At 41.6% G+C, this 25710-nt stretch overlaps 2 protein-coding genes across 7 annotated transcripts in view; both read left to right on the top strand.

Annotated features, from left to right (window-relative positions):
* Positions 1-280: 280 nt before the first annotated feature.
* cUnh2orf42 (chromosome Un C2orf42 homolog) lies at positions 281-13692 on the top strand. Of its 2 annotated transcripts, XM_079658677.1 has the most exons (9): positions 281-391; positions 1433-2570; positions 8845-8964; positions 9101-9211; positions 9573-9677; positions 11423-11530; positions 11778-11878; positions 12080-12242; positions 12317-13692. In XM_079658677.1, exons 2-9 carry the CDS (start codon positions 1454-1456, stop codon positions 12547-12549), a joined length of 2058 nt encoding a protein of 685 aa, XP_079514803.1. In that variant the 5' UTR covers positions 281-391; positions 1433-1453; the 3' UTR covers positions 12550-13692. The 2 variants fall into 2 exon arrangements, with proteins under 2 accessions (XP_079514803.1, XP_079514804.1); XM_079658678.1 differs by lacking the exon at positions 9101-9211.
* Positions 13693-14023: 331 nt separating this feature from the next.
* The window catches only part of LOC307024499 (zinc finger protein 703-like), a 79071-nt gene continuing 67384 nt past the window's right edge, over positions 14024-25710 (top strand). For 4 of the 5 annotated variants that reach the window (XM_079658680.1, XM_079658683.1, XM_079658681.1 and 1 more), the window contains exons 1-3: positions 14024-14406; positions 24486-24543; positions 25124-25351. The gene's annotated coding sequence lies outside the window, so the exon portion shown is untranslated. The remainder of the gene's footprint in view (positions 14407-24485; positions 24544-25123; positions 25352-25710) is intronic. The other variant, XM_079658684.1, reaches the window with a different exon arrangement.

Here is a 25710-nt window from a genome sequence, read left to right as displayed (position 1 = left end):
AGTTATCCGTGTCAACTCATGTCAGCCTCCTGTATTTAGAGCATTACAGAGCTCCTCCAGCCTCACACATCGAGATTTTAGCTGTTGCTATAAACACTTCAAATACAGTGGAAGTGGCTCATTACAATATAGATATAAAAGCAATATTCAACATAAAAACACCTGAAAAAGAACCTAAATTGAAGCATTCACCAATATGAACTACACCTCCCACAATGCAGCGCCTCAAGAGAGGCCGCCTCTTTTTTGAACACGTGATCGCCTCCGACCAATGGGGAGTGTCGTTACAGGCGCAATGCGGTTGTCGGGATGTAAGGAGGAATGGCGACGGTCGAGACGGATTTGGAGGCCAGAGTAGACCTGAATGTGACCAAACAGAAGCCGAACACAGGTAGTTTGAACATTTGCTCTAAAAACACACACACAGATAAATAACAGTGACACAGGTGGTGTGTTAACAATGAGGTGGAGCACTGTTTAAAATATGCACGACACATTTGAAGCATTGCAAAGCATTTTAACAGTGAAATTTTTCTGCGAAACTTAAGAAAGCAATGTGATTTGAAATAAAGTTAAACATTGCAGTTTTTATTTTTGATATCTATTTTTCAACTGAACTTTACCAACACTGTATGGTACATGCATATCAATTCAATCAATACTGACATTATGCTTGTACTGTTATACATATTCTACTCCGCCTGATTTCTTACTGATTCCCTATTTGTTCCTTCATTTAATTCCTCATGTTCACACCTGGATCATTACAGCCTGTATATGTTTATAAATATTGTTTGAGAGTAATGATCTACAAGTAATTAAGCTATTGGTTTAATTACATTTTGAACAAGCTTGCTAGTGTTTCACCAACATTAATATTTGCATATTGATTCAAGAAGTGTTACCATTTGTTATGTTGTTAACTACTAAATCTACAAACAGATATAGGCCCATTGTTTTTAAGGTCTGCAAGTTCTTTTATATCGGAAGAACTTGCAGACTTCCTATATAAAAAGGAAGTCTGCAAGTTCAATGCTATTTTAGTCACAAAACTGAGTGACTCAGTCAGACAACAGACCCATTTTAAAACCAGCTCTCAAGTTGATACAACGGTCAAAAAAGGTAAAGGTTGAAATAAAATATATCTTGGTATTTCATTATTTTTACATTATGTATGATAAGTGAAAAAGTGGATATTTTTTAGAATAAACTTAGTCCAGTGACATCATTTTTATGGTATGGATCCATTTTGTCATAATGTCGTATTACATGCTAATTTGATATTTTTTTGTGAATTAATGTGTGTCATGTGATTTATGCGTTGTATATGAATAAATATACACACACACAAACCATTTTCTGTAAGGTCAATAAACAACTTCATTCTATCATATTCGTGGCATTTATGTTTCTTTTTTCCCTCTTCATCCAGGTTAGAATCAATTTCCTTCCAATGGAGAGTCTGAAAATGGAAACAGAGGTGACAGTGTCCTCCTCAGTGAGCGTGGTCTCCTCCTCTGCTACCCAGACTACCATCTCTCAGGCCACCCTGGCATCGAAGCAGAGAGACGGCCGAAAACCCACAGCCACGACTCCCCCCTTCCTCTCCAACCTGGGGAGGGCCACCCTGCGGGGGATTCGCAAGTGTCCGCAGTGTGGCGTCTACAACGGCACCCGCGGGCTCAGCTGCAAGAACAAAGCCTGTGGGATTTCCCTCAGAAATGCTTCTACCAAGGCGGGCAGGAAAAGCAAGAAATGTGGAGTGGAGGTGGTGAAAGTGATAATAGACAGTGAGGAGAGTGTCGGGAAAGAGGGTGCAGGAGGAGTCCTTGGTGGCGGCTCAGGTGGAGGAGTCCAGGTGTTTTCAGTGAGTCACAAAGGAAGAGGAGCCACAGCGACACAGCTGGGCTTTGTTGAACTCGTCCCCACGGATACGGCTATAGCTACAGGAGACGGTGCCACCCTGCTAACTCGCATCAACCTGGGGCGCTGCTTCTTGCCCTCATGCAGGCAGGGTCAAAGGTCAAATCAGGTCGAGACAGAATCAGTGGTGGCCGGTTCAAAACAGTCCTCCGACAGCCTCTGCGTCCACATTAAACAAGCGATTGAGTGTCAGAGTCGCGCAACACCGCTGACCTTAAAGAGCTCCGTTCTGGAGGGACTGCAGGCCTCCATTCAAGCCAAGGAGGAGCTGTGGAGGCTGGCCACGGAGTCTCCTGGCCCCCTGGTGCAGCGCGTGGCAAAAGACACCCTGGTGGTGAAGTGCCACACAGATTCCCAGCATCCTCTGGGGCTCCTGCATCTCACTGTAGGAGCAGGGGGACTGTCGGAGGTTAAGATCGAGGGGAAGGGCAGAGAGCAGCAGCACACGGTGTGTCACTGTGCCTGTCAGCTCAGCAGCAGGAGAGGTAAACCTGGTGCTGATGGAGCAGGTGGATCGTCCGCCAACTCTCTTCCTCCAGCTCCCAGCTCACAGCCCTGCCTTCACTTCTACGCCTGTGTGTGTGCCTTTGCAAGCGACGAGAAACTGGCAACAGAGTTTGCTGCTTTCATCAACTACACCCCGAGTGGTACAGTAACTGAGCCTGTTTTCTTCTGTCAGTTCAACATATTTAAAGGAATACTTTGTAGGCAGGTGTCTATAGAGTTGTATCGATGCAATGATCAGCAATTCATTCGTTGATACAGAGCAAAAGAGTTGATATAAACCCTATCCTAACCCATTACACTTGTGTGTCAACATTTCCATCCAAGCAAGCCTTATCCCTAAACATTTAACAGTGCTTAGTCATGAGAAATGTGGCACTATAGGTTCATTTTTATCATTTTTATATATTTGTTTTGCTTTAATGTCTGAAAGAGCCCAGTAATAAAATAGTCAAATCATATTTCAGTTGCAATTTGATATAAATCTAACTTATGTTAAAATGGGCATATGATGTTGTTTGATATGCCTGGCAGACCCCACATTTAAATCAAATCAAATTTGTATTGTGTGATATTAGCAAATATCCCAATCTTGTCCAAAAAGTGGATTTAGTATGGTACCGTAATGTGAATTTAACCCGGAGATAATTCACAGAAAAGTTCTCGAGGTAAAAATGTAAGGCAAGGCAAGGCAAGGCAAGTTTATTTATATAGCACTTTTCAACACAAGGCAATTCAAAGTGCTTTACAAAAAATGAAAGACATTAAGAAAATGGCATTTAAAATCAGTCATTAAAAAGAGAAGTTAATAAAATAAACATTAAAAGAAAAAATACATGGATAAAAGTTACAGTGCAGTCTAAGATATGAATAGTTCAATTAAAAGCAGCGACAAAAAGAAAAGTCTTCAGCCTGGATTTAAAAGTAGTAAGAGTTGCAGCGGACCTGCAGGTTTCTGGGAGTTTGTTCAAGATATTTGGAGCATAATAACTGAACGCTGCTTCTCCATGTTTAGTTCTGACTCTGGGGACAGAAAGCTGACCAGTCCCTGAAGACCTGAGAGATCTGGATGGTTCATAATTTAGCAGGAGGTCAGAAATGTATTTTGGGCCTAAACCATTCAGTGCTTTATAAACCAGCAGCAGTATTTTTGAAATCTATTCTTTGACACACAGGAAGTCAGTGTAAAGACTTCAGAACTGGAGTGATGTGATCCACTTTCTTAGTGTCATTGAGGACAAGAGCAGCGGTGTTCTGAATCAGCTGCAGCTTTCTAATAGATTTTTTAGTGAGACCTGTGAAGACACCATTGCAGTAGTCCAGTCTACTGAAGGTAAAAGCATGGACAAGTCTCTCCAAATCCTGCTGTGACATTAGTCTTTTAATCCTAGATATGTTCTTTAGGTGATAGTAAGCTGATTTAGTAACTGTTTTAATGTGACTGTTGAAACTCAGGTCAGAGTCCATGACTACACCTAGATTTCTGGCTTTATCTGTTGTTTTGAACATTGCAGACTGAAGCTCAGCGCTAACTTTGATACTTTCTGCCTTGGCTCCAAAAACCATTACCTCAGTTTTATCTTTGTTTAATTGGAGTAAGTTCTGACACATCCAGTCATTGATTTGTTCAATGCACTTACTCTTTGTGTGTCATCTGCATAGCTATGGTAACTTATTTTGTTGCTCTTCATTATCTGAGCCAGTGGTAGCATGTAGACGTTAAAGAGATGCGGTACCCCACATGTCATATTTGTCGACTCAGATGTGTAGTTACCTATAGAAACAAAGTTGTTTCTGTCCTTTAAGTAGGATTCAAACCAATGTAAAACTGTTTCCGAAAGTCCCACCCAGTTTTCCAGTCTAGTAATATGTTGTGGTCAACAGTGTCAAACGCAGCACTGAGATCTAATAATACTAACACTGAAGTTCTGCCACTGTCTGTGTTTAAGTGGATGTCATTGAAGACCTTTACAAGAGCAGTCTCAGTGATGTGGTTTGGACTAAAGCCTGACTGGAACAAATCGAAACAGTTATTTAAATGCAAGAAGTTACTCAACTGTTGAAAAACTACTTTTTCAATGATTTTACCCAGAAATGGCAGGTTTGATATGGGCCTGTAATTGTTCATTACTGATTATTCTTTTTTAAGAGCGGTTTAATGACTGCAGTTTTCAGGGCCTGTGGAAAAACACCTGAGTGAAGAGATTTGTTTACTATATGAAGTAGATCTGAGGCCATGCAAGGAAAAACATCTTTGAAAAATCCTGTTGGAATAATATCAAGGCAGCAGGAGGAGGATTTCAGAAGTTGAATAATGTCGCGGGTACAAGTGGCCGAGATGGGTTTTCTCCGCAGGGTGGCTGGTGTCTCCCTTAGGGATAAGGTGAGAAGTTCGGTCATCCGGGAGGGACTCGGAGTTGAACCGCTCCTCCTTCGCGTCGAAAGGAGCCAGTTGCGGTGGTTCGGGCACCTAGTTAGGATGCCACCTGGGCGCCTCCCTAGGGAGGTGTTCCAGGCACGTCCAGCTGGGAAGAGACCAAGGGGTAGACATAGAACCAGATGGAGGGATTATATCTCTTCGCTGGCCTGGGAGCGCCTTGGGATCCCCCAGTCAGAGCTGGTTGATGTGGCCAGGGAAAAAAAAGTTTGGGGCTCTCTGCTGGACTGCTACCTCCGCGACCCGACCACGGATAAGCGGGAGAAGATGGATGGATGGAATAATGTCCTCTAGGTTTTTATCATTAATCTGATGGAATTGTGTCATGGTGTTTGAATTGATATTAGGTGGACACAGAGACAACACATTTGCTGTACCTGATGCAGAGGCACTGACTGCTTGTCTGATTTTCTGAATGTTGAAGAAGGAGGCAAAATCATTGCACGCCCTGGTGGATAGAAATTCAGAGGCTACTGACACTGGGGGGTTAGTTAGTCTGTAGACGGTAGCAAACAAGCCACGTGCGTTGTTTTTGTTTTTGGTAATGATGTCAGAGAAGAAAGACTGTCGTGCGTTTTTCAATTCCAAATGATAAAAGCCAAGTCTCTCTTTATAGATTTCAAAGTGAACCTGCAGATTTGTTTTTCGCCACCTGCGTTCAGCTTTTCGACACTCTCTTTTTTCTGTTCTCACGGTCATGGCCTTTCTCCATGGAGATATTTTCTTCCCAGTGACTTCCTTTATCTTAGTTGGAGCAATGGCATCTATCACATTTTTAATTTTTGAATTAAAATAATCTACTAGTTCATTTACTGAGATGTTAGCAGGGGCAAGTGTGGAAGAAAAGTTCTGAGTAAACATTTCCCTAGTATTTTCAGTTAAATATCGCTTTGTGGTTACCTCTTTTTGAACATTTTTGCGAACAGAAATGGAGCTCTCAAAGAAAACACAGGAATGATCAGAGAGTGCAACATCAGTCACCACAACATTAGAGATATTCAGACCCTTTGAGATAATTAAGTCCAGAGTGTGCCCTTTATTGTGCGTGGGCTCAGTCACATGCTGAGTCAGTCCATAGTTATCAAGAACACAAAACAGTTCTTTAGCCCCTCTGTCCTGGGGGTTGTCAACATGGATGTTAAAATCACCAACAATGACTAGACGGTCAAAGTCAATACACACTATAGACAGCAACTCGGTAAAATCATCAAAAAAGCGTGCACAGTATTTGGGTGGTCTATAGATATTTAGGAACAGAGCTCGAGAGGAGCATTTCAGCTGAAGGGCCACGTATTCAAAAGAAGCAAAGTTCCCATAAGATGTCTTCCTGCATTGAAGGGAATCATTGAACAAAATAGCAACTCCACCCCCTTTCTTATGCATTCTTTCCTGACTCATAAAACTAAAGTTGGGAGGGGTTGATTCGATAAGAACAGCTGCACTGTTATTTTGTTCAATCCAAGTTTCTGTTAAAAACATAAAATCAAGATTGTGCCCAGTGATAAAATCATTGATTAAAAATGTTTTTCCTGCCAAAGACCTGACATTTAATAAAGCTAGTTTAAGTTTGTTAAACACACTATAAGTCAGGTCTTTTGTAAAAAAGCTGTGGCTGACATGGAATCACTGCTAAATTTGATAAACTCACACAAACCTTTGAGCGCTTCCTGTGTCTAAGATGATTCACTGCTCGTAATCTATTACCTATCAACACAGATATCGGCAAAGCTACAGGCAGGCAGGGCCCTGGCATGTCCTGGAAAAAGTTGAGAGTGCCATACGCCCTTGAGCCTGGACCCAGCAAATATCAGTTTGCAGCGTTTTGTACACACACATCCCTATCAGTCTTTGAAGGGGAGGGAGGACCCACCACCCTGCTCCTCTCATCATAGGAGGGCAGGGTGAGTGAAGCCGGGGGAGATGGTGCGCGTCTCTGTTTCGGTGATTTTGGTGGGCGTCGTTGAGGGGCGGGGGTAAAGGACATGCTGCCAACCCTGCGTATCGCCTTCATGCGGTCATTGAACTCCAGGAAGGACTTGGTGCCAACCCTCTGTATCTCCTTCTTCTGCTCATCAAACTCCAGGGGGGTGGGCGAGAGTGAAAGGGTGAGCGGAGAGTAGAGAGAGCTGGGGGATGAATGAAGAGTATCCTCAAAGGCGTTGACAGGGGGGGTGACGGGCAGTGGAGACTCCTCCATTTGTGTCATAGGTCTCCGATAATCAGAACATTCCTCAGGCGGGTGCAGTGATACTTCTTCAAGGCTTTCTGCGCAATGTGTTGTGTCTTTCTCCTGTTTTGATTCCTCTTGCCGCTTGTCCTTGGCAGAGGGAACAGATTGATGACGTAGGCAGTTGAATACGTTAGAGATAAACAATTTCACTCCTGACTTGTTCAGGCAAACTCCATTTGCCTTATAAAGATGTCTGCGATCCCAGAAAAAGTTAAAATGTTCAATACAATGGACAGAATGGTCAGTACAGGCAGTTGAAAGCCAGGTGTTCAGTGCAAACAGTCTGCTGAATCTCTCCACTCCTCTTCTGACTGGCGGTAGAGGGCCACTGATGAACACCTCTGCATTTAGAGAGCTGATAGTTTCCAACAGACATTTAAAGTCTTTTTTCAGCATTTCTGGACTGTTGTTTCACAATATCATTTGTTCCGATGTGCAGTACCACATTCTTCACAGTCGGATGTTCAGCCCCAATATGCAGGATCTTCTCAGCCAAGTCAGAGACCATATCGTTGGGAAAACAGAGTACTTTGGTGTTGTTCTTACTACACAGACTTTTTACATCTCTTACAGCAGAGTCACCCACAATCAGAGTTTCAGGCCCAGTCGTTAGCTTTCCCTCTAGCCTTTTACTTTTGGAGTAGCTGTTGGTCCTTACCCTACTGTGTGAGGAGGACAGTTATCCAGGTCATCAGAAAGAGATCTCCGGTTCTCGGTCAGTGGAGCGTATCTGTTCTGGATTGGCACACTTGGTGGTTTAGGAGGATTGTTTGTAATTCTCGCTTTAGCAGCTGTCCATGGCTGTTTCCTATTATGAATAGGGGTTGAAGAGGCACTCTTCCTGGTTGATAACAATGCAGGCTAGCCGGTCGCATCACAGATTTCAGAGCGCTGGGCTCTGCCTGTTATTCCTTCTCCCAAATCCCACAGAAATGATTTACTCTTAGGCTTTGCACCCAGAGAGTTTCAGGGAGGACTACCACTTGTAGATTTATTACCCGGTACACAGCCCTCCTGTTCCTTGGAATCCTTGTAGCTGCTAACTAGCTGTGAGTTAGCATACCCTTTTCCATTATTTTGCAACACTGGTAAAGTGGTGTCATTCCCACGACATAGTCCATTCACTTCCACGTTAACTTCCAATCGTTGCATTTTCATTTCCAACACAGCCATCTTCTGTAGAAGTTTGTGGAAGTCATCTGTAGAGAACGGAGGCATTTTGCTACCAACTAGCTTAAGCTAAATAGCATGCAGTAGCCTACCAGGCTTTAGCTGTCGCTAGGCCACGCTACTGTAAGACTGAGGTTGTCGTAAAAGTGTTGAAATATGGCTGAAAACCTCCGTCTATTTACGAAGATTAACTCTCCCAGTGATAAGTTAATGTCCAGGAGCCGCTGCTCGAAGTTTTCAGAGAATAAGAATAGGAAAATCAGCATAAAAAGTAAGCAGAGGCAAGAGCAAGCAGAAAAGCGTCTGCACTGTAAGAAAGATAAGGGAAAAGAGTGAATTCATTTCAAAGATGTTCCACAGAAAATCAAACATGTGCTATTCTGTCTATCATTTGTTTGTTATTCATCTGACGGACACAACCAGCCTAGCTTTTCCCCCTGTATCCAGTCTTTGTACCGAGCCAAACAAATTGGCTTTACTCTCAGTAAGAAAGAAGAACATATATTTAAATTCCTTTTCATTGGTTTTAGTTTAATATCGAATGTGCTTATAATCCTTCTCTCTTCTTTCTTCCTTTCAGGTGTCCAGCAGAACGCCACCAGTAGGCTCTTCAGTCTCAGTGAGAAGCCTCTGCAGCAGGTCGAACCCTTCATCTCTCATCACACAACAAAGAAGCTTCGCCTGGATGATTCTCTCTCTGGTGCTTCACCATAAAACCATCTTTATATCATATTATCACTCATTAATGCAGGATGATTCTCCAAAGCATTTGTTTCTGAATCTTCTCTGTCTGTCCCATCCAACCTGCGTCTCTTTGATGTCCTGCCTCTGTGTAGCCCCCTCAGTGGCCTCTCTCTCTTGGTTGGAGATGGAGGCAGTGTCAGCCCCCGGCCTGAGGAAAGGTGGTCAGAGGAAAGCCCCCGGTGCTGGGGGGCTGAAGGCTCCAGGTGCTGCCTCTCTGCACTTCCCCTCCCTGCCTTTTCATCTTCCTGCTGCCTAAATCTGTTTGTTAAAGAGCCTTACATCGTCTTAGACATCTGTCTCTATCTTTATCATCCCCCCCGTCTAATCCTGCAGCACTAATCCTGATCTGCTACTGAAAAGAACAGGGTCGCACTGTAGAGGAGCATATTTTAACGTTTGATTCGAAAACATTTACAGGCCTTCTTAATGAAAGTTGACAGGCAGAAGCTCTAAATTCTTTAAACACTGAGTATATGGTTGGTGAGCGGTCCACTGAGAAACAAAAAGAAGATAATGTATGCGTGTTTGTTGTGATCTTCTAATCTGTGTGTCTTCATGTCTCAGGCAGTTCGCAGGCTGTGGATGAGCGTACGCTGACCATGGGCTTCCAGCAGTGGCTGGCCAGCGTCACAGAGAGGATCCACCAGACCATGCACTACCAGTTTGATGGTAAAGATGAAGTATTATTAGCACGCTGCATGTTTATGGATCATTTCACCATGTATATACAAATAGTTAGTATATAAATTGCGTTAATTTGCTTTTCGCCAAGAGTTAGATGTGATGATGTCACTTTCATGGGTGAACCCCGCTCCTTTCCAGTGGACTACCATGGGACCTCATTCGGGAACAATATCTTAATAAATCAAGAAGTACACATATGATGTTTGTCAGTTTAAACATTTATTTTGCAACTCAACAAAAGTTTCAGTTTGCCTTGTCAAGTAGTCCTATACCAGGGGTCACCAACCTTTTTTAGGATGAGGGCTACTTTCAAAAAATAAAGCAAGTCGGGGGCTACTTTTACTCTTCTTTTTTTTGTTTTTTGCAGTGTATATATTTTATATTTATATATTATATGCTTACCTTTAACCTTTGTGTGCTGTTTGGGTCTGTGGGACCCGTTTTCAGTGTTTACTAAAAGAAAATGTATGCAATTTAATCATTTTAACCTGCTTTATTTGGGGGTGGACCTCACATCCTCTAGGGGGGGCCTCACTTCCTCCAGGGGGGATCTCACATCTTCTAGGGGGGTCCTCACCTCCTCTAAAAGATTTTTTTTAAATGTTGAAGTGAAATGCACTAATCTGCTGCACTTTGAGTACAAAATGAATTTATGGATACAGCTCTCAACACTCATATGAAAGGGAGCTGTATACTTTTCAATACTCCAATCGTCTTTAGAATATTATCACAACCAATAACAAATCATTTAAACTGGTTTATTCTTATCTTATGTTACCTAATTATCATTATTTCTTTTTATTTATGCATATTTTACTATTCACTCCCCTTTTAAACTGTTTTTTTGTACTGTCCTATAGTACACACTGGAATGACTTCTTACTTTATCTATATTAAATAGATAAAAGTGTGCTCTCCCTAGCTCTCTCTCTCTCTCGCTCGCTCTCTCTCCCTAGCTCTTTCTCCCTAGCTCTCTCGCTCGCTCACAGAGGCTGTGTGCTCCTCCTTGGCGATGACGGGTTGCGTTAAAAAATAATAATAAACATATTTGTAAAGTGGGAGGACACAAACAGGATTTCGAAAAGTGCGGGGGACATGTCCCCCCTGTCCCCAGTGGAGATTACGCCATGCGTGTGTGTGAGTCAAGTGGAGTAAATATATATGCAAGTTGCAACACACACACAGAGTAAAACTCTGCTCCTCATGTGTTGTATAGGCTAGCATGATAGGCTGTTCAATGGGGCTGATGTGTTGTGTAGATTCTGCCAGAAGGAAAATCAGCGGGGAGGTGCCACACTGCTTTTCTTCCCGACTGCAACGCTGGTCCCGCAAATCAAGCAAGATTGGTCGATATTCATTGTGGGGGTGGGGGAGGAGGGGTGTTAGATAGATATAGAGTTGTAGTAAGTAGATAGAGTTCGCTATGATTTAGGTTTTGTTTATGCATAGAGTAGATTATTTTAATTACATTTCCTTTTTTGTTTTGGATTTGCTTGGCGAGCTATTTTTAGAACATGCCCGGCGGGCGACTCACGCTGCCCCTGCGGGCGACTGAGTGCCTGCGGGCACCGTGTTGGCTACCCCTGCCCTATACATAGTTTTGAACTTGCTTTAATTAACAATTATTTTGTTTATTCATGGCCCAAGTTAAACCTGTGAATCTCCTCTAAACAAATGGCTTTTTTCAGTTCTTTGCACTCAGTAAAAAGTTGTTGTTGTGTTTCCAACAGGGAAACCTCAGCCTCTGGTGTACCACGTCCCCCAGGAGTTCTTCAACGCTCTGCAGCATCGCCTGTCGCTGGGCTCCAAGAAGAGGAGGCTGCCCAACTTCACGACAGGTGACATTTATTATAAGAAAGCTATTTTTATCATACCTGGACCTCTACAGGTGCTGCAAGTGTGTGTACTGCATCCCATCCCAATATCTTAAGAAAAAACACAGTGACAGAGATGAGTACTGTAAAAGTTAATATTGCATTGTCTAGTATTTCAATTGTTTGTTTCTTTTACCTTCTACTTCACAATATCTAATATCTGAATATCATGTATTGACTCTTTCTCTCTTCCTATCTGTGTGAATGTCAGCGTTTGTGAGGAATGATGGACTTCCTCTCGGCTCTTCCTCCAAGTACACCTGGCACATCACCAATCTCATGCAGGTCAAACGCATCTTTGACACCTCAGAGGTAAAAAATAGAACTTTCCTCCTCCTCTCTTTTTGTCCCCCTAGCTTTCCAATTTCCTTTTTACTTTCTTAGCGAAACCTCTCTGATCTCTTGTTGTCCTGCTGCCAAAACCAGAGAAGATATGACATGCTAATATAATAGAAACATTCAAATGTACAATCTTCTCACCTCTTTATTTCCCCTTCACTGTCTGCCCATCAGCTGCCTCTGGCGCTCTCTCAGAGCTTTGTAAAAAACGCCGACAGCTCGTATTCACGCTTTCACTGCCCTGAGCCTCCGCCTGAAACAGAACTACCAGATGGATTCAGAACAGATCGGCCGCAGGCTATACGACCGATGGAGCTCCGAACCTTCCTCAAAGTTGGTGAGTTGCTTGTTTTCAGCCTTTTTATAATACCATGAAGCAAGCATTATATTTACACTGACAAATCTCCGCAGGACCAGCGGATCAGAAGGATGCCTGTCCGTTTGTGATCGAGTGGATCCCTGACGTTCTGCCTCGCTGTCAGATGGGGGAGCTCAGGATCAGCTTCGAATTTGGACACCAGCAGAGCGGCCAACCGGAGATCTGTGACAAAACGAGTGTGGCAGAGAAAGGAGGTTCTAATAAATCCGACTCAACCCAACCCAAACTCACAAAGGCTGCTGAAATCCTTCTGGTGGTTGTGTAGTGACAGTAATCAGTGTCAAACCTGCAATAATCCATTTAACTGCCTCTGGGTTTAAAGATATGGATTAATTAAGCAATCACACACGAGAGGCCGTTCTTGAACGTCATTCTCGGTCCGTACGTCTGTACTGGAGTACCAATAATGACGTTCAAGAACGGCCTCAAGTGTATGATTGCGATTCTATTACGCAAACTATCATTGTAATCAACAATATCGTAAAATAATTTCATAATGTGGGCTAATTTGCTCCCAAACCTACGCTTTCTGCTTGAGTTAATCTCCGTCAGAAAGTAGTTCCTAGAAAGTAGTTCCCATGGTGACTTTTTTCCAACGCACTCAACTCCTCAGTTGAAACAGCCGCAAATCTTTCGTTGGTTTTGTGGTCTGTGTCCATGTCCAACCATTCATCAATACTGAGGCCCCCCAACAAATCAAAATTAACTTTAAAATCTGACATTTTGTAGCTACCGATTTCCAACGAGAGACAATGTATAACAGTGTAACGGCTGTGAATCGCTAAACGTTGCTATGGAAACCACACGATGTAGGCTCATTGAAGTAGTTTCGGTAGGCTATTGGCGTGTGTAGGCCACTGGATACTTTGTGATTAGGCGCGTTCTATTTGATCGTTGTTTGATCGTGGAATCAAACACGCCTATTGCCCAATCAGAGAGCTTGCTCAAACCTATGTGTTATAGAATATGACTCATTGACTTATACAGCATCTAATACATGTATTATTCTGTCATGGATAATCAATTGCCATATGAAGGACAGTATGATATTTATCATTAGTATTTTCAGACAATCTAGTCTGTTGTACACAACTCATCATAATGCCTTTTATATTGAATGCTAAGTATTCATTACATCAAACTCAAAGAAAAACAACAAAAAGGAAGAATATTTTGGGAAAAATGCCTTTTTGTTTAAACACAATAAGACACAACAACCAGAAAGAAGAAAAACGTATACCTTGTATTTAAAACTAAATAAGACATGTTAATGAACTTGATGAAAATGTTTCTTCCAATGGGAAAACACACATTCACTATTCCCTAACCTTTCCTAAAGGTTAACCGACCTGTATTTGTGTTCAAGATGTCTGTGTTTCTATGAAAAGCATAAAGGAAATAAAACACATTCATTGGATAAAATGTCTCTTTATTGGTAAATAAGGCTTGGCTGAACTTTGTTTGTAATGCTAAATAAAAAGTGTGTTTTTAGTAAAAGGCCGTGCACCATATTGATATATAATCTCAATCATTCATGATGAAAGACATGAACAAATAGAAATGGTGTTTTCATTGGGCTTGGCTTGAGTTAGCCTAAAATCCCGATCACAGCGTCAAGTGCTCTGAGCGTGAGAATACAGCATTACGCATGCTCAAAGCTGATTGGGTGTTGCCCCACCGCTCAAATCTGATTGGCTGTTTGCCAATTACTGTTTTGCTGTTACAAAAAGTTAGTCACTGCCACCAACACGTGGATTATCGCCTACAGCAGCACGCATTTTAAAGATTGCCTTGATATTAATAACCTCAGGTTTACTAACCATTGTATGCTGTTTTAAACACGATAGTTCTGGTAAACTAATAAGATTTGACGTGGAGTGGTTCTCCTTGAGGAAATGATCATGTTTGCTAGCTTTTCAGAGAAAATGTATTTTATTTGCTTCCCATGTGTTTTATACTCAGAGGAGATGTAATTTACCATGGATGTATAAAGATGTTAGACTTTCAGGAACTGAAGCATGTTTGCAAGGATGAATTAATTTCAAATATAAGCAGCAGGAAAACGAGCTCATCGGATGGGCGGCTAGCCCCGAATGACAGCCCATACACAGGCGGAGAACAGGTATGTGCAAAGTTTGATTAAATCACCTGTTTTCAGTTAATTATCTCAAATTGTTATTCTCTGTAAAGAAACTGCTTTGTTTTGTTTTGGTGAACAGTGCTCTGTGTTGCCCACTAGAGGCTTTACGTTTGAGCAGGTTGGATCCGGAGTTTGACGTGTCTGTAATGTTTCCCGCCTGTTATATGCTGGCACTTCTATAAGCGAAAGACAGTTTGGTACCATAATTGACTGTTTTCTGCATTCCTGACTGACTGACTTGCATGAGGTCATATTACCAATTCATTCAATCAAATTAAGTTTAATGCAACAAGCAGAGATATGACTTGTTTGTGCTGCATTTGATCATATTTACCCTTTTAATTCACCAAATAAGTCTAATTGCGATTACAAAACAGTTTTTTCCAAGGGAGCCTTAACCAAGATGACAGCATTATAATGATTCAAACAATGTTGGTGGCAATTTTTATGAGAAGACTTCGTTCTGTAATGCTTTCCCAGCTTTTATGGGTTGATGACACATTTTCACCAGCAGATGGAGACACAAGCCTTCTCTTTTCCTAACAGGGTTAAAGCTTTTCTAGCAAGCAAAGAAGAGGTGGAATTCCTCCGAGAAAATCAATGTAACCAGTGCCTTATAAAACTCTGTGAAATTTACAAATATAGAAGAAAAATTCTGCATTTATCTGCATCTCATAATTTGGCTGGATCTGGCTTTCCTCCCTTCTGGGCATCACAAAGCAGGAATTACATGCTTGCTTTGAGATTTATCACTGGAAACATCACACATGCTTCCAAAATGTGTCCAAATGTTCATGAATTAATTAAGATTACAAGTTAATACCATGAGAACATTATGCCAAATGATATGCACTCCTCAAAAATAGCAGCTTGCACACTGTGTATCTACATCAGGGGTGTAGGCGTTAGAGAACAGTGCCAGCCCCTGGCCCTGTTCCTCCTTCACAGGCCCCCAGGACATCAGTGTTGAGTACAGCCTCTGCCTGTACAGGGGGCCCGGCTGCCAGACAGCTCTGAGCCACGCATTGAGCTGTTTATGTAGTCTGTCAGTCACAGCAAAGCATCAATCCTCTGCTGGAAGGGAAAGCAAGCACATTGTGACTGGGAGACTTCCTCCGCTGCCTGAAAGATGTGTTACATACCGAAGCAGAAAGGGCTTGAGAGGGGAGGGGGGAGGAGTAAGAGAGAAGAACAAATAGTGTTCAGAAAGCAGAAAAGTTGAATTTTATATTATGTAAAATAATGGCTCAAAGCTCGATGATTTCAGAAAGAAGGAACAATCATCAAGATACAACATTATATAAAGATTTGGGTGTTATTCAGGCGCCTGCAATTGTACAGTAAGATGATAATCATTTAATATCACACATTAAACGCATCTGTTTCATTTATATACCAACAAAACGCAACTATGATTTGACAATTGTATTGCTGGGGTCTGTAGAAAACAGTTGTGCTGCTAACGGAAATGGTGACCCATATATTTCAAATGTATTTAAGAAAACAACCTCTTTTTTAAAGATGGTTTACTATCGATGTTAACACTTCCCACAATCTGGGGTAAAATTAAGTCAGTCTATTTCTCTTTTCAAAAATATTTAGATCTAGAAGCACGATGTTACGAGTTTACTGCTATAGCTGGTGAGCTAACTGACCCCTGGTCAGTGAAAGAGATTGTTGACCTTATTTTCTCTGTTTTATTTAGTTTACACCCCCATGGCATTTTGTTCAGTATTGCACACCATTCAATAAAGTTATTACAAATGAAAAGCACTTGGAGCTAGCTAGTGGCACTAGAGAAAAAGTCAGGGGATCTCAAAAGTCTTCCATCTTTATTATCCTGGTAACATAGATGTCACTCTGAACCAGTAATTCACCGACAGACATCCCAAAATGAGTTTGGTTAAGAGACAACGTTTAGGTATTGTATCCTCACCACCACCCGGCATGAGGAATGTGAAAAAGCTCATGGCCCAGAAAACTCTTTCCTTCTCTCTTATCGCATGACTGAGTAAGTGTATAGGCAGCCAAATAGAGACAACAACAACAACAACAACTACATGTCTGTCATCAACAGACTCACACTGAGATGACGGCTCTCTCTTAGCTCTGTGGTCTGAAACAAGGCTTCTCAGGGGGCTACTGCCCTTTTGGACAGCTATGGCTTCTTACATTGGCTTTGTACTGTACTCTGGAAGATACAAAGCTATTTCTATTTTTATTTGAGCAGTTCATTGTTGCCACGTCTTCAGCAATAGTCCCTCCCCTCATGTGTCAGCCGTGTAATGATAATAAGGTTAGAAAGGCAATCTGCACGCAACAAGTGGAGACCATTCAGTGTGTCTTTCAGCAGAAACTAAAACATTAAAAGGGGAAAAACCTTGAGGAAACGCCGATCATCAGTTGGAGAGGTCAGCGTTTTCCGTGCCACATGAACAAGGCAAAAACACATGATCTGAGCCTGCCTGGCACAGTCGCACATATTAGATATGCATACTCAGTGCACCTGCACTCAACAACACGCTCTAATAACATGCTGCCCTTCACTGTAAGACAAGGGGGAAGTAGACCTGCCAACAAGTCGTCCACCTGCCAATTGGCATGGCTGGAGGCAGACTGATAGGACTTGTCAACACATCCGTGATGACTGACGACAGACCGTGACAAGGAACATTTCTATATCCTCGATACAAACTCCATTCAGTCTGGCCCAACAGAGAGGCATGGCTGAGGCAGCACCAGAAAGAGACAGTGATATGGAGAACAAATATCATACTGACCCTTTACCCAAAGACCTCTGAACCCTGCCCATCAATCATTCAGTCAACCAACTAAATCCAAAGTCAATCCCCTGACAATCAATATCTCAATTCCCCAAACTGTCTTTAAAGATTGCCACTGACCGCACAACAGCCCATATTGATAACCACGTTTTAGGAGGAATTAATCACCCTTGAAAGATGGATGACTCTGTGGAGGGACACGATTTTTCTTTTTGCAATGTGTCAGTATATTGTGTACCAGACCTACAACCAAGTATCGATGTTTAGTACATATTTGAGCTAAACAGTCAGAAGATTTTGGCAGTGAAGCTCTTCCATGAGATTATACGTCTGATTAGCCTTCATAACTTTCTGATTTAAAGCTTAATGGAAGACTGTGAAAACCAAAGAAACAATCTTGATTTGACCCTTTGCATTACATGTTTACTGATCCATTTACCATAAACAGAGATTGTATTGGCCTAGTTTTCTACTTGATTATATGCAATGGCTTGAACCAGCACCCAAGTGAACAGGGCCTATTGTTGTGGTGGTGGTGTGAACAGTGATGCGTTTACTTGATGATATAGCAGTAGTGTGTTTGATATCAAGTTGATTGTTCAATTATTTTGTTTATCTGCATTTTTTTAAAAACATAATGGCACAATCAAAAAACCTCAGTTAAAACAAGTGTTTGTTTCATTTGAGATATGACTGGTACACTTTTAATCTTCTTGTTTAATGTAACCCGGAACAAACCCATAATCAACATTAGTCAAGTCGATGTATTTACAGGACTGTCTCAGAAAATTAGAATATTGTGATAAAGTTCTTTATTTTCTGTAATGCAATTTAAAAAAAAAAAAAAAAAAAAAAAAAAAATGTCATACATTCTGGATTCATTACAAATCAACTGAAATATTGCAAGCCTTTTATTATTTTAATATTGCTGATTATGGCATACAGCTTAAGAAAACTCAAATATCCTATCTCTAAATATTAGAATATCATGAAAAAGTATACTAGTAGGGTGTTCAACGAATCACTTGAATCGTCTAATTAACTCGAAACACCTGCAAGGGTTTCCTGAGCCTTGAAAAACACTCAGCTTGGTTCAGTAAACTAAATCACAAGTATGGGGAAGACTGCTGATCTGACTGCTGTCCAGAGGACCGTCATTGACACCCTCCATCAGGAGGGTAAGACACAAAAAGAAATTTCTCAAAGAGCAAGCTGTTCACAGAGTGCAGTTTCAAAGCACATCCACAAAAAGTCTGTTGGAAGGGGGAAATGTGGCAGGAAACGCTGCACAACCAAGAGAGATGACCGCAGCCTTAACAGCATTGTGAAGAAGAGTCGCTTCCAGAATTTGGGGGAGCTTCAAAGACAGTGGACTGAAGCTGGAGTCCAGGTATCAAAAGTCACTGTTCACAGACGTGTCCGGGAAATGGGCTACAATAGCCGTATTCCCATGGTCAAGCCACTTCTGAACTCAAGACAACGGAAGAGGCGTCTGACTTTGGCTAAGGAAAAGAAGCACTGGACAGTTGCACAGTGGTCCAAAGTCCTCTTTTCAGACGAAAGCAAGTTTTGTATTTCATTTGGAAGTCAAGGCGCCAGAGTCTGGAGAAAGGCTGGAGAGGAGCAAAATCCAAGTTGCTTGAAATCCAGTGTGAAGTTCCCACAGTCAGCGATGGTTTGGGGAGCCATGTCAGCTGCTGGTGTTGGTCCACTGTGTTTCATCAAGCCCAGAGTAAATGCAGCTGTGTACCAAGAGATTTTAGAGCACTACATGCTTCCGTCTGCTGAAAAGCTCTATGGAGATGAGGAATTCATTTTCCAGCATGATCTGGCACCTGCCCACAGTGCCAAAACCACCAGTAACTGGTGTACTGACCATGGCATTACTGTCCTCGATTGGCCTGCAAATTCCCCTGACCTGAACCCCATAGAGAATATGTGGGGTATTGTGAAGAAGAAGCTGAAAGACACCAGACCCAACAATGCTAATGAGCTAAAGGCCGCTATTGAAGCATCCTGGGCATCCATAACACCTCAGCAATGCTACAGGCTGATTGCCTCCATGCCACGCCGCATTGATGCAGTAATCCGTGCAAAAGGATTCCCAACCAAGTACTGAGTGCATTAATGGACATTTTCAAATGTTTGATTGTGTTTTGCTGTTATAAATCTTTTTTTTTTACTTGGTCTGAGGAACTATTCTAATTTTTTGAGATAGGATTTTTGAGTTTTCTTAAGCTGTATGCCATAATCAGCAATATTAAAATAATAAAAGGCTTGCAATATTTCAGTTGATTTGTAATGAATCCAGAATGTATGACATTTTTGTTTTTTTAATTGCATTACAGAAAATAAAGAACTTTATCACAATATTCTAATTTTCTGAGACAGTCCTGTATATAGCCCAATATCACCATCTTGAATTTGTAATATTTACATCCTAAATTTCCTAAACAGTAGTGGATGGAAACATTAGCACCGTCTTCTTGATTTCTTTGTAAAAGTTGTTTTAAAATGGTGCTACATTGAATAGAAACTTGACAAGTTACAATACATATTTACAGGGGTGCACACAACTTTCTCAGTGAGGTACTCAGATGAGTACCTGGAGTCAGTGTTTGGTACTCCAACTTCTGGCTCCCCTCAAAGCTAGTGGAGTATGAAGCCCTCTGTATAGCGAATGTCAACGGGGGGGTGGTAGTGGAGTGCAGAGCTTCGTGACCACATTGTGATCAGCTGTTTAAGCGCGGTGCTGCTGTACAGTCCGACGTTAACAGCAGCCCTGCCTGTGCACACGGAAACCGACTCTGTTGTCCGGTGATCTAACCGCCTTCTGGAAAAGCTTCACAAGTACGTCGGTACGCAAATGCGCTTTTTGACACAAGTGACGGTACGCATTTCTGATTGTTGCCGCGCATGCGTACCTGCGTACCACTTATGTGCACCCCGGCATATTTAGAATAAAATGAAGAGATTAGTACTTTCCATCTTTTACATCCATCAGTATTCGGATGGATCCCATTTTGTGCAGCTCAACCACTACTCAAGACTTACTATGTTCACCATACAAGGCATTTTGTACCATGTAAACACAACCCTCCTGTTTCTCTCAGACTTGCATCAGCACTGCCCCTGCTCATTTCTCCTCCTCTGACTTCCTCCTGATTGTTGAGCTGAGCAGAGTCATCTTCAGATCCATCAGTGCAGAGTCATTGCCTGAGGAAACATGGGCCAATTATGGCCATAAATAATAATGGGAGAGCGCATCTGGCATGATGACTGATGGGCCTCTCACAGCTCATTTACATGCTTTTGTGTGGCCATCAGCAGCTCCGCTCTAATGTAATGCTCAGCAAATGAGCCTTTCACTGAAAATTCTACGATTCAAGGGTGGAACATCGGCACTATAGGATGGCACTAACATGGATCTAAAGGAAGGAAAAAGGGCTGATGAAATTGGATATATTTGCAGGAAGATTGGGGGGGTTTATTGTCCCTCACATGTTGCCATACAAGCACAGACTTCCTGTCTTGTGCCTTGTCTGTGCATGTCTGTGTAAGAGAAAGAGAAGTCAATCCATCAGCATCAATTACGGCGACATGGTGGGAGATTGATTGTGTCTGTGTGGTCAGGTAACAAGCCAACCTCCCACACTCGAACACACACTGCAGATACCTTACATGCACCTGTCAGACACCTGCCCACTTAGCCTGTCTCCTTTAATGCCATCCATGTCATTTTATAATGAGCTAAGTGAAAAATGATAGTTAGTTTGCGACAGAGATTGGTGGTCAGTTTTTAATTTCTTGGAGGTAGGTGTCAACGGCACTCCGGGAATCCTTAATCTGTCCTTTAGGTCAGTGGCTGCCTGGAGCCAGAGAACAAAAGGCTGCAGCATGCTGACGTGTGTCCCGCCAGCTGATAAGCCCGGTTGTTAATGGTGTTGGGGTAGATTTCATTACCCCCTCCAGACTGCTCTCATTAAATAAACATCCTCCTGTCACATCCCTCACCCTGCGAGAAGAGCAGTATGCGACGCAGGAGGGGTGAAGAGGAGATGAGGCATGAGCAAAATAGACAATAAAGTGGAATGTTAATGGAAAACTTGTCAATCAAAGTCAAATCAGTCGCAAAATTTGTGTTGACATTCTTGCCGAATAGCTCGCAGGGCTGTTTAGCTGGCGGCAAGGCTGCAGGGATGGCTATGCCCGTTTGCTGGTCCAGACATTTGGTGCAGACACTCATGATGCCCAGCCGATGGAACCTACTGACTTTGATTCCATGACATTTCTAGGGCTGTCCCGAATACCATTTTTCGGGCTCCGGATATTCGGTAGTAGTCAGCAGCAAATATTCAGTGCGGAGAGATTTGTATTTTTTTTTAATAAAATATCTTTTCAAAAAAATATTTTAAAAAAGAAAATATTTTTGGAAAAAAGGTTTCATAACACGCTCCGAATCCGAGACACCTGACAACACGCTGTTAAGCAGAAGCGCAGAAAGAGCATACTATTATGATTTATATTTATTTATTGTCTCAGTACTCGCAAACATTAAAACTAAATGTGTCCTGTGTAGGGTAACTGTAGGGTCTGCTGTATTGTTGAGGATGTTGATGGCTGGGATGCGTGGGGATGCACCTATGGACACTAGTTATTATTAGGCTGAGCTACTCAACTTTATGCCAATAATTGCCTTAGCCCCAGATGTTCCCACATTACTCCTATTATTTTCACTATTCGGATAAAATAAAAAAAACTAATATAAAAAAACAATTCGGTTGCTTGCTTGCAACTATTTTCCAAGTAAAGTAAGTGCACGTTTTTATGATGTGTAACGTTACTGTTTAAACGGCGGATAAAGCAGCTTCATCATAGCAACTTGACAACAGCTAAGCTAGGCTATACTTACAGCATCCAGGTGACTTTTCAGAGTGGTTGTGCCACCTTGGTAGGCCAGTTTCTTATCGCATATTTGGCACACTGCCTTCTTCTTACCGTCGTCCAATTTAAAATGGTCCCACACAGCTGAAGTCTTCGGCATTTTGTGGGTGAAACGAGGTGAAGCGAGGTGAAGCGTGCCGTTTGCGTTCGTGACTGTGAGTGAACGCGATGTCAGGAGCACAGTCTGAGATTGTATATATTTCCGCATTTTGACAATGCAATTCAAAAGTATAAATATAGTATAAGAATATGGCAATTCACCTTTATTAATAGCATACATTTAGAAAAAAAAAAAAATTATTTGAAAAAATATATATATATATTTTTAAATAAAAAAACGAATATCTGAATAATGAAATTGAAACCCAAATAGTTGGCCAACGAACGAATATTCGAATTGTCGAATATTCGGGTACAGCCTTAGATATTTCCCCTAAAATAATCTGGGGGTGTACCAGGTAGGGCTGCTCAATTAATCGCAATTACGATTATGGCTTGCAACGATTACGAAAACAACATAATCGAAATAAAACCATTATTTTTTTATTATTATTATTACTTTTTTTTTTCTTTTTTTTAAATAAACTTTTTTTTTAATTGGTTTTTCAGTTGAATTATACTTAAAGTTCAGGGTAATCAACTGTTAAAAACATACTGTTCACATTTTTTTTCTCCAATAAATTGATGTTTTCAAAGTAAATGGATAATCGTTTTTAATAATCGTGATATCAATTATTGACCAAAATAATCGAGATTATGATTTTTGCCATAATCGAGCAGCCCTAGTACCAGACCTCTGTAGCCCAATGGCTCGAGGCTAGCCACCAGGTTTTGAACACGCAGACGAATGCACAGAATAAAAAAGATGACATCCCTGCATATCTGCATTTAGGAAACTATGCATGAGTCTGACAATGTTATCCAGGTGCAATGCCAAATCAGTGGAGTACCCTTTTTACTTTGAGCTCACTGCCACCATCAGGTCCAAAGATGTTTCTTTGCTCTATTTATGACCAAATATCTGCAAAACTTTACTGCGTGTATAGCTTTTAAGCAAGTGATGGCATGCTAACATTGTAAACTAGCATGCTTAACAATGAATCTGCATTGTCTGCATTAGCATGTATCCATGTTGAGTTTTTTTTACTACACCCATGTCAGTGCTTAAGACCATCTGCGAACACAAGGCTTCAAGCTGTTTTGAAAGAGCAATTTTTTAATAAAAAAGCTTCTTGAGGGAGGGTGCAGGTGTTCACAGTTGTTATTGTATCATCCAGTCCCGTCTCAACAGGCAAACGTGTTCAGTTTTTGTTCCGCTGTAACACTCCCTGACTCCTACTCAGTCCCATTTGTCTCTTTGCTCTCCTCCCATTAGTTCTCTCTACAGTTTTCTTTACAGCAGACCCTCCTTACCCTTTCCTGACCTTGTCTGGACTCTTTTTCTCTCTCCTCCCTCTCTCCTCTCTCATGCTCTGCTCTGACTAATCTATGCCATCATCCTCTCTTCATCTATCAGGGTGCTCTCATTGTTTTGACGTCTAGTTAATTCTCGGCTCATGATTTATCAAATTCTTATTACCGCTTGCTGAAAGCCTCATTCATTGTCCTGATGTATGGTAATGATAGTCCCGGTGCGGCTGCCTGAATCGCAACAAACCCACTCATTTATTTTCTTCTTCCTCCTCTGTCCTCCCTCCTTCTCACACGGCTGCTTTTCTTTTGCAAACTGTTATTTTTTGTACTTTGTCCTTGCAGTTGTCTTGGCTCATCTCCCAAAAACATACTGCATCTTTCCACAAAAACACATGTACCTGGAAATCCCATTGCTGCAACCTACAATAACATTGACTTTTTTTAAACCGGCATGTTTGCTACATGGAAAGTTCATGTAGGTAAATTACAACTTATTTGGCCTACTCATTGACAAGCAGTTATTATTTCAAAAAGATATACTACATGCATCTTCTACAGAGTATTTGTGATGACATATTTAATAGTAGTTCAGTGTTTTGAGTCGTCTTTTATACAAGCTGCTTACTTTCAACGACACATTTCCAAAATGATTTATTTCTCGTAACAGGAAGAGATTAACATTCTGTTCATTGACTTTCAATTTCTATACAATATATTCCAAAATATTGTCATTCAGTAATTCCTGTAGTAACATAACTTTCTCTATAATAATATAATGTGGGAAAATGAATGAATAAACACTAAACTGTGTTCCCACAACTGCAGAGTTTCTGTACTGCTTATAGCTAAACGCATGGGTTACATTGAAGTGTGCTTTGTTGTTATAGTAATACATTTGACCTGATGTTTTTTATGATTTAGATATTCTACAGAAATTGGATGTTCCTCACAGCAGCTGCCTTCTTCCTGCTGCCAAACAGTGAGTCTGCTCTGTTTTCCTCTTAGCCAGCCACAGTGGCACTGAGCCGGGAACATGTCTTCACACATTTTTAGGACTATACATGTAGTTAAGGTATACCTTCCAATACAATGCAACCCGATGCAATACCTTCACAGAGTCTGGCTTCAGGATTTACAGAGTCTAATTAGCACTTCTGTGATCTCAATTGGACATTGATGGATTTTTAAGTGGTTACAAATATATACTTTATTGATCAATTATATGTTTAGAAACACCTTGAGATTCGACTGATTTCTAGAGTCCTTCCAGATAATAAACAACAGAAAACATTGTTCATGACCAGAAAAATATTCATCCTCATTTTAAATTCCTAGCATATTCCTATCAATCCCTTACTATTTATTCTTCTATTTATTATGTTCATTCCCCATATACCCTGTACATTTTCTTCTTCTGTAATTATTCTTTACTGGCTTTGGTTGACAGTTTCCTGTAATCTTAAAGTTGACCTATTTATACATGAGTACAGTGTAGGTGTCCACTCTGCATTTCAGAAAGTTTGTGGAAAAAATATTCTCTCTCTTTTTGCCATGATCAGCGTTTCCGCCAGGCGGGCGTCTTGCCGTCATTATTGCTCGGAACGCCCTGAACTCGATCCGAGTTTGAAATGACGAAAAGGAAAAAGGACATCCCTCTGTTGGAGGGGCAAAGGAGTCTGGTGGGATTATTTTCGCCGCCAGCAAAGCGTGTTCCAGTGACGCTGCCGCATTTTCCAAGGAACATGGCAGGAGGGGTGTCCCTGTCGGCAGCGGTGATTTGATACTAGGTAAATTATGTATCATGTATGGACAAACGTTACTATTGTCTATGATGTGTGTGTGTGCATACGTAAAGAGATAGTATCTATAAGGGACGGCTCAATTCAAAATCCAAGTCACGTGACATGACGTCACCCCCTGCTCTCGGGGTGGATGCCCTCTCAGCCCTGGTCTGGCAGAAACACTGGTCCTGATCCATTTATATAAACACCTGTCTGAAAATGAGCTGATCAGACTTTGTCCACTTTGTGATGTCACAATGTTTTTTTGGGTTGGGCAACCAATAGCCAATCACCAACCAAGGTAACACCCGCTACCTTATCACCTGAGTCTCCTCCTAGAGCACCATTGTGTCTTTTGAAACCAA

This window comes from Notothenia rossii (assembly GCF_949606895.1).
Source record: "Notothenia rossii genome assembly, chromosome: 11".
Taxonomy (NCBI): domain Eukaryota; kingdom Metazoa; phylum Chordata; class Actinopteri; order Perciformes; family Nototheniidae; genus Notothenia; species Notothenia rossii.
Note: the sequence above shows the minus strand (reverse complement) of the source record. Positions and strands in the feature narration are given on the sequence as shown.

What these genes read in the sequence shown, in the direction of transcription:
- cUnh2orf42 (XM_079658677.1), top strand. Translation starts at nt 1,454, where the DNA reads ATGGAGAGTCTGAAAATGGAAACAGAGGTGACAGTGTCCTCCTCAGTG. An exon ending in CATCAACTACACCCCGAGTG is followed by an intron (nt 2,571 to 8,844) that starts GTACAGTAACTG and finishes TCTTCCTTTCAG; the next exon opens with GTGTCCAGCAGAACGCCACC. An exon ending in GCTGCCCAACTTCACGACAG is followed by an intron (nt 11,531 to 11,777) that starts GTGACATTTATT and finishes TGTGAATGTCAG; the next exon opens with CGTTTGTGAGGAATGATGGA.